Here is an 8,267-nt window from a genome sequence, read left to right as displayed (position 1 = left end):
CTTCCTGAACCACATTCTTCTTCTTTGAGTACACCATTTTAGAAGTCATTTTTTTTGCCGTATAGGGTAACTGGGTAAGCCTTGTGATTAATGATATTTTTTTTTAATAAGGCATTGTGATTCATGTTAAGTGCCCGACTGTCAAATTAATATTACATTGATCCAGATAAAAATAGGTTTAGATCTCTTGGGTGGTTTCGATTTTGAATCTTGTAAATAAAGAAATGTCAGTTTAAGAGAGATTACACTAAAGACATTCAAATTCTAAAAGTAGTCGAAAATGAAAAACAATTCGCACGTATAATCAATTTAAAATATGTCCCATGAACTTAGGTCAGTTAGTAAAGACAATACATACATATATACAAGATTTGAGGTTTAACCCCAAACACACACAAAAAATCAACTTAAAATATAAAGATAAACAACTCCCTTATTTCTCGGTTGTTCTAAAGGAGAAAAAGTCAGCTCTCATACACATTTGGTACTATTTTTTATTGACAATTTTTTTTAGTAGTCCAATGAGTATAATTTACATTTTAAAAGTGAATAAGTGGGGTGTCTTGAGTTCGAATTTTGGTCCTTATATATAACAATGCATGTTCCTGTCAACTGAGCTATACTCACGGGAACTTTTATTCACATATAAAGGCTCTGTTGGACGGGATCAACTTTGAATTTATAGCATAGTTTATAAATTATAAGTTTATTTGACCAAATAGATATTTTTTTGTTACTCCAAATATAGTTGGCGACAAATTTTTTCCTGATGAATTTATAACATTATTTTAATAGCGAATAGCAATTTTTAGTAAATACTATTAGAAAAGTTTTAATATCAATTTTTAATTTTGAAGAAGTTTAATATCAATTTTATTTTTATTATCTTGGAAAAGTTTAATATTAATCAAAAATATATTTTATATTATTAGATAATTTAACCATTAAATTTATCAAACACTATAAATTCAATTTATAAGTTTACGTAGGAATGGAGGTAGAGGGGGGACCAACAGAAGGGGCACGGTCCCCCTGAACTATATGAGTATGCAAATATTTATAATTTTGGTCTGTGTATATTTTTTGTGAAATTTACATGATATTGTATAATGATCTTTTTTTTATTCATATCGGGTTTTTAACACCTAAGTTTTTAGGTTTAATTGCACAAATATTTAACTAAAATCCTTAACAACAACGAAAAAGAAAGTGCGATTTTGTCCTAAATTTACAGAAGAACCCTAATTAACCCTTAACTAGAATCCCAATATATGATTCCTCATTGCAATTTCGGTTAGAAAGATCCAAATCATCTGCAATTTTGGTTGCGCACTAGTAACAATTCATTGGTCGCAATTTCATTTTGAATTCATCCTCATATACTTATATTTTTGTTGTTTCACATTTTCTTTGGCTAATATACATTCAAAATTCGCTTTAGTCTTTTTATTCTCATACAAGCCTTAAAACACTCTCATCTTTTTTATATTCTTGAATTTCTTATAATTTTGAATATATCTTATAATTTCTTAAATATCTTGTAAATATTGTACATTTAAACCTTTTTTTACTCATTAAATTATATTTTCAACTTAATCCCCTAAACTTAATTCTTAACTCCGTCCTATCCTCGTGAGCTTAACTCAATTGATAAGGACAATGTGTAATATATGCAAGGTATGAGATCCGAACCCTTGACACCACCATTTTTTTTTTTTTAACTCCGTCCCTGAGTTTACCCATCATCACATATGTTATCAACTATATGCCACATTTGACCAAACAGTGCATACAAATATTTTAAACTAGGTTTAAATGTGTCATTGGTCCCTGCAATTTCATCAGATTTTGGCATTGGTCCCTGTACTTTTTTTTGTTTGGTATTGGTCCATGCACTTTGTAAAAATATTGGTATTGGTCCCTCTGTTAACTTTCTGTTAAAAAAAAACACAAAATCAACGGAGTCCACATGGTCCAATCATTTCACACCGCGTGGCACCAATATCAATATTTTTACAAAGTGTATGGACCAATACTAATATTTTTACAAAGTACAGGGACCAATACCAATAGTTTTGTGTTTTTTTTTAACAGAAAGTTAATAGAGGGACCAATACCAATATTTTTACAAAGTGCAAGGACCAATTCCAAACAAAAAAAAGTGTAGGGACCAATACCAAAATCTGATAAAAGTGCAAGGACTAAACGCATATTTAAACCTTTAAAGTAACACGAGGGACTCTGCTCAGCAAACGCCAGAAACTTCAAGACAGATGTTGTGAAGAAAGAAAAAAATACTGCTAAACCGGTAGAATAACTAACTACCCTTCAAAAAAAACTAACTACCCTACTTTATTCCTCTAACAAAAAACTACCCTGGCAATATGGCATGATTCTTGAAAGTCCCATTCTGATTCTACCACGTTTCAAGCCTCAAGTGAACACGATTCAAGGATTTAGAATAAGACTAAAATATTGATTTTGACAGCCATCTGAACTGTATTAGTTAATAGCCACATGGATGAGATATACAGTAAATTATAAATCATTAATCAAATCACACATGACAAAAACAAGGAAAACAATGTATGTAGATAAAAGTTGGTCCCTTTTGTGAATACGCGGCGTACCATCGTCAATTTGTCCAACTACAGTAATAAATATATCCAATTATTGCAAAGAAGTCCACACTCTGCCTTTGAGAAAAAATAAATAATGCACAAACACTAATACTAAAAAAGATTTACAAGATCATTCAATTAGTTTTATAAGGTCATTCGATTATATCCTATAATTATAATAATAGTTTTATAATTGTAAAAAGAGATATTTTGTTGTATTAAATCTTGTATTAAATTACTAAACATATGTTAAAATATAGACAAAATACCTTTTATATCCTTTACGTTATTCAAAATATCATATTATAGTGTGTTATGTGTACATCACTACCTTTTATTTGCATAAACATAAAAGTTTCTTTTTATATTTATCTCCATTCTCATTAAGATGTTAATTTGAAGTTCGGCATAAAGATAAGTAAAATCAAATAAAGAATATATTTTTTTTGTTATATTATTGATGATGAGAAAGGAATTAACTTGATCACATATCATACATGCTTATTTTTTTCTTTTTAGTTTCTTTTATGTTAAACCTCCAATTATATAAAAAAAAAAAGACCTTGATAATCTAAAGTTAGGTTTCAAGATAAATAAAGTCCGACAAAAAAAATATAATTCTTTGTTACATTACTAATCACGGTGTAGGAATGAAGTTCATCACATATAATAATAATACATGCTTATTTATTTAGTGAGATTGGTTGTTGGGTTGTGACTTGTTCTGTTCCATAAATGGTAACCAAAAGAAAAAGGATAAATATCTCTTTTCGTCCCTGTAATATTAGCAAATTCCAGTTTTAGTCCCTGTAAAAAAAAGATTTAAATTTTGTCCCTGTAATTTCAGAATCTTCCACTTTTGGTCCCTCATTCCACCACGTCAGCAAAATCTGTATACATGACACGTAAAATGAGGGACCAAAAGTGGGAGGAATCTGTTACATGGACTTAATTTATGCGGATTCTGCTGACGTGATGAAAGGAGAGACCAAAAGTGGAAGAATCTAAAATTACAGAGACAAAATCTAAATCTTTTTTTTACAGGGACTAAAACCAGAATTCGCTAATATTACAGGGACGAAAATAGGTATTTACCTAAAGGAAAACAGACATTTTTAGCTTTCAACCAATTTAAAGAAGTAATTTTGACTCTTTCCAGAAGCTGCATAATCGATTTAACTTTATTAGAAAATAAACTGTGATTCCTTTCATTCTAAAGCACGTAAACACTGCAAAGCTAAATAAGCTGCAAAAACGAACGAAGGGGGTTTGAAGCCTCCCAAAGAATAAGCAAACTGAATAAAATGATCCAATATATATTGAAGATCCACTGAATGCAAACCAATCCAAGTTTTGACATGTTGTCATAGCACATCGAAAGTAGGACAATCAATTAAGAAGTGATTTGCTGTTTCATTGTTACCACATCCTGATTAAGAGGTGATCATGCAAAAACCGGTTAAAATAATGCACATAAGTTTTATCTAAGCTTTATCCTAATAAATGCTCGTGTAATTGTTTTTTTGAAAGGATTGCTCTTGTAATTTTAAAATGGAATTTATCCTAATAACTGCTCGTGTAATTGTTTTTTTGAAAGGATTGCTCTTGTAATTTTAAAATGGAATATGCTAAAAGGAATACAAATATAAATGTAATGTGATTTAAAGACTAATAAAAAAAAGTACTAATCTAGAATAATTAAGTGAAGAGCAAAAATGTATTTCACTTAATAAAATATATATTATTCGTAAAGCTTTTTTACTCTTCAATATATATCCTTTATTTTTGAGAGGTTCTATATATATCCATTAAACTCTAAATACAATTGTATATAATAATAAATATGCTTATAATGTATTTTTATAAGTCGCAGTTCAACAAACAAAAATGCTAAAATTGTTAGGTCAGATATACCGGGGTTCGAACCCCAACACTTCTTTATGTGTGTGAGTTTTTGCTTGTCATTTTATCTATCTATAAAAAAAAAAAAAATACCTAAAATATAAGAAAGACATAAATCATTTTATTTGTTTTAGATAAATATAATATAACTTCTTTTACAATTCGAGCATGGTTCACGAGAAATCTAGAAACGTAAATGATTCACTATTTCTTCTCCAAATAATGTTTCCAATAGTTATTTTTTCCCTCAAACAAAAAGGTATTGGAATATTCCCGATACTCTCAGAAATGAATAAATCGTACAAAAAGAACTTTTTTATACTAAGAAATTTGACAAAAGTTTAATTATAGAAATGAATTAACTTTAATATTGGGATTAAGACAAAACGACAAAAAGAAATAAGTCCCACCGATTTGAACGAGATAAGACTAAAAGGAGGATGCAAAGCTGGTTCTTCAAAATCCAAGTCCACACAAGTGGATTAATTAGGATGGCTATGCTATGGTTGGAACAAATAATTGCGTACTACCAAATGACGTGGATCCATGTTGTAAGCCTAATAAGTTATTACCATAAACTACTAAATTTCTCTCGAATCTACTTTAATCAAATTGAATATGCTGATTATGTTCTCATCTTATATCTCAATTATTATAAATCATAATCAACAACCAAATGGGCCCCTCACCAACACATGTTGTATCAAAATCACTCACTCTTCTTACATATGCGCGGCGATTAGAGAGAGATTGTCCCACCTTACATTTTTTTCTTGTATAAAAAGAGATCCATTGTTCATTCTATTTTCCACACACAACATTTGAGTCAAAACATAATCATGGGTGCAACCTCTTTGTCCCGTGTTACTAGGTATTTGCCTGTTGGTTTTCGTAGGGAATTGTCTAGGCAAAAACTACAGCAATATGCAGACACAAATCTTGGTGATGTTGAATTTGAATTTCTTGATGATTGTGATATGGGTTTAGGTAATAGTAATAGTTCAAGTAGTGATGAGTTTCATCATGATAATCATATGGAGTTAGATATTGAAGATGAGGAGGATAAATCTAGTGAGAGGGTTAATGAAGGTTGTAACAATGAAGAGAATAGAAATTTTTGGGACAACCAACTTCAGCTTTTGCAGGTAATTAATCATGGTCTGTATGTAATAATTGTGTTTTTAATTCTTAACTATGATTTGATAGGTGTTAATTTTGTGTTGTGTTGACCAAATTGGTTTTTATTTTGTGCAGACAAACCTATATAGAACAAGTTCTGTTGAAATAAGCATAAGGAATGCAACGAAAGAAGCAATTGAGGAAATAGATAGATCAAAATTAGAGTGTTGTTGTAGTAGACAGAGTGGTGAAGCCAGATCTTGTCCAAACTGTTTCATGAGACAAGTCTCTAGCTACCTTCAAAATGGTGGTTTTAACAGTGCCATTTGTAATACTAAATGGACAAGTTCACATAATCTTCCATCAGGTAATTTAATTTAATTAATAATTTTTACACTTTAAAGAATCATTCAATATAATATGTTACTCTCTCTTTTCTTTTTTTTGGTTACAGTTACTCTCTCTTTTGAAAGTGTAACACTTTTTCTTTTAATATTTAACAAACTTGTCCCATATGATATTTTGACCTTAAAGTCCTTTTTAAATCACTAAACTATTTACCTTTTTCTGTAGCACTATTATTAATCATGATCATTAGCTATATTGACAAGAATGTATTAGGTATTAGGTGCGATTTGTATTTGAAAAGCAACAGGGTTTCTTATTAAAAAATTAAGGTGTTAGGTACAAGCGAATTGGAATCAAATTTCTGCTTATATGTATAACATATTTATACCATTCAAGAAATTAAGTTATATATACTTAAATCTAACAGTTATATCTATGCCATTATAATTATGCAGGGGAACATACATTTTTGGATGTGCTGCATAGTACAAGCAAAGAGAAAGGAGATATTAGGGTGATAATAGAACTAAACTTTCGAGCACAATTTGAGATGGGAAAAGCAAGTGAGGACTATAACCGTCTTGTGAGGAAACTCCCTGAGGTTTATGTAGGAAAAGCAGAGAGATTAAGTAACATAATCAAGATTATGTGTATGGCAGCTAAAAGGTGTTTGAAGGAAAACAAAATGCACATGGGACCATGGAGAAAACATAAATACATGCAAGCTAAATGGTTAGGTCCATTTAAAAGGAACACTTCAACAAATTCACTTTCATTGGGATATTCTGAGAGGAATATTAATCCAAAGCAGAAGCCAAAGGCATCAATGTTAACAGTGGATTTGCTAGAGAAGTTTCCTGATATGCATTGCACTGCTATTGAAGTTGTGTAGATTGATACTATTTTTTGTTTTTTGGTAGATAGGTTTTTTTTTTTGGTTTAGTTTTATTTATTTATTTCTATAGTGAGAAAGGTGTGAATCGAATATCGTTTCATAAGAATGTATGAATTATTTATAGCAATACATAGGCCCTTTGAACCTGCTTTGAATTCCCAAGATCAAATAAGACATACACATATTTTTGTTGATTGATAAGGTAGCATTTGACTTGAGAACAGTATAGAATGCGGCAGTTTGTTATGTTGTTCAACTCTATTTATTTGTACCTTTTTATGTAAAAATAAAGATATATTTTTTTTTAAAGAAATTAAATTGACCCATCTAAATTGGTACTAGGTAGAATTGAATCTGAAACTTTAAGGAGAGAAGCATACTCCTATGTCTCAAGTCAATACCACTTAATAAATATTGTTTTCTTAAGTTCAAGGTCGTAAAGGTCATGGACATTGAAGAAAGGTAGAGATAATAGTTACAGGATGCAGAGAATTTGAAATAAAACTTTTGTATATTTCACATGAAAATAAATAAATAAATGCGTACTTTGCTTGATTTTACGTTGTATACGCCTAAAGTTAGTTAGGGTGAGAGTGTTGAGCCATCATCACCCTAACTGAATTGCTAAGTCAGCATGGTGTAGTTACACTCTTCCTAGAGTTAGTTATGGAATCAGTTGGCATCCACTGTGGGATAAGGGAAGAGGTGGCTCTGAGGGTGGACGTGAGGGGTGGAAGCCTAGGGCACTGTTATTTTAGGGACATCAAATTATTATTTTTACTTAGTAGTTAGGACTATATATTTTTTTTAATTCAGTTTGATTAATTATATTGAAAATATATTTTTAGAGAGCTTTAATTATAAACGAATCTCATGCAACAAAAAATGTAAGAAGAAAAATATTAGAATATTTAAAATGGCACAACTTTATTGTTTTGTCCAGGGCACCAAAAATTTTATGACCGACTATGGGGAAGAAGTTTGTCAAGTGTGCACCATGTGAAACAAGGGAGGAAGTTTGTCAAGTGTGCACCATGGGTACCAAATAAAGTTGATATATTGGAGATGGAAGCAAACATGGTTCAACGGAAGTGTATGGAAGCAATTGAAGGGTGAGGCGGTGATGTCAAGCAACCTAGCACGTTCAAAGAAGGTAAAGTATGAAGAGAGGAGGTCATGATGGTGATGTAATGGAGGTGATGTGTGTGTTCCCAAAGGTCAAGTTCGGTGTGAAGAGGCGGAGGTAACAATACTCATTATCAACCTTAGAGGTGGAGTGACAAAGGTTAAAGACATAATGGATGTACGCGTTTGGAAGTTGAGGTGGAGTCTTCCACTAGTGAGACTAGGAGGAGACAAGTTGAAGACACTATAATGGTACG

At 30.9% G+C, this 8,267-nt stretch overlaps 1 protein-coding gene across 1 annotated transcript; it reads left to right on the top strand.

Annotated features, from left to right (window-relative positions):
- The first annotated feature begins 5,255 nt into the window (after positions 1-5,255).
- Positions 5,256-7,131, top strand: LOC25493156 (uncharacterized). The gene is made up of 3 exons (XM_013601576.3): positions 5,256-5,668; positions 5,778-6,009; positions 6,446-7,131. The coding sequence occupies exons 1-3, from the start codon at positions 5,363-5,365 to the stop codon at positions 6,880-6,882; spliced, it is 975 nt and encodes a 324-aa protein (XP_013457030.1). The 5' UTR covers positions 5,256-5,362; the 3' UTR covers positions 6,883-7,131.
- Positions 7,132-8,267: the final 1,136 nt, after the last annotated feature.

This window comes from Medicago truncatula, chromosome 4 (assembly GCF_003473485.1).
Source record: "Medicago truncatula cultivar Jemalong A17 chromosome 4, MtrunA17r5.0-ANR, whole genome shotgun sequence".
Classification (NCBI taxonomy): domain Eukaryota; kingdom Viridiplantae; phylum Streptophyta; class Magnoliopsida; order Fabales; family Fabaceae; genus Medicago; species Medicago truncatula.
The sequence above is the reverse complement of the archived record's forward strand: the minus strand, read 5'-3'. Positions and strand labels throughout refer to the sequence as shown.

What these genes read in the sequence shown, in the direction of transcription:
- LOC25493156 (XM_013601576.3), top strand. Translation starts at nt 5,363, where the DNA reads ATGGGTGCAACCTCTTTGTCCCGTGTTACTAGGTATTTGCCTGTTGGT. An exon ending in ACCAACTTCAGCTTTTGCAG is followed by an intron (nt 5,669 to 5,777) that starts GTAATTAATCAT and finishes TATTTTGTGCAG; the next exon opens with ACAAACCTATATAGAACAAG. An exon ending in TTCACATAATCTTCCATCAG is followed by an intron (nt 6,010 to 6,445) that starts GTAATTTAATTT and finishes ATAATTATGCAG; the next exon opens with GGGAACATACATTTTTGGAT.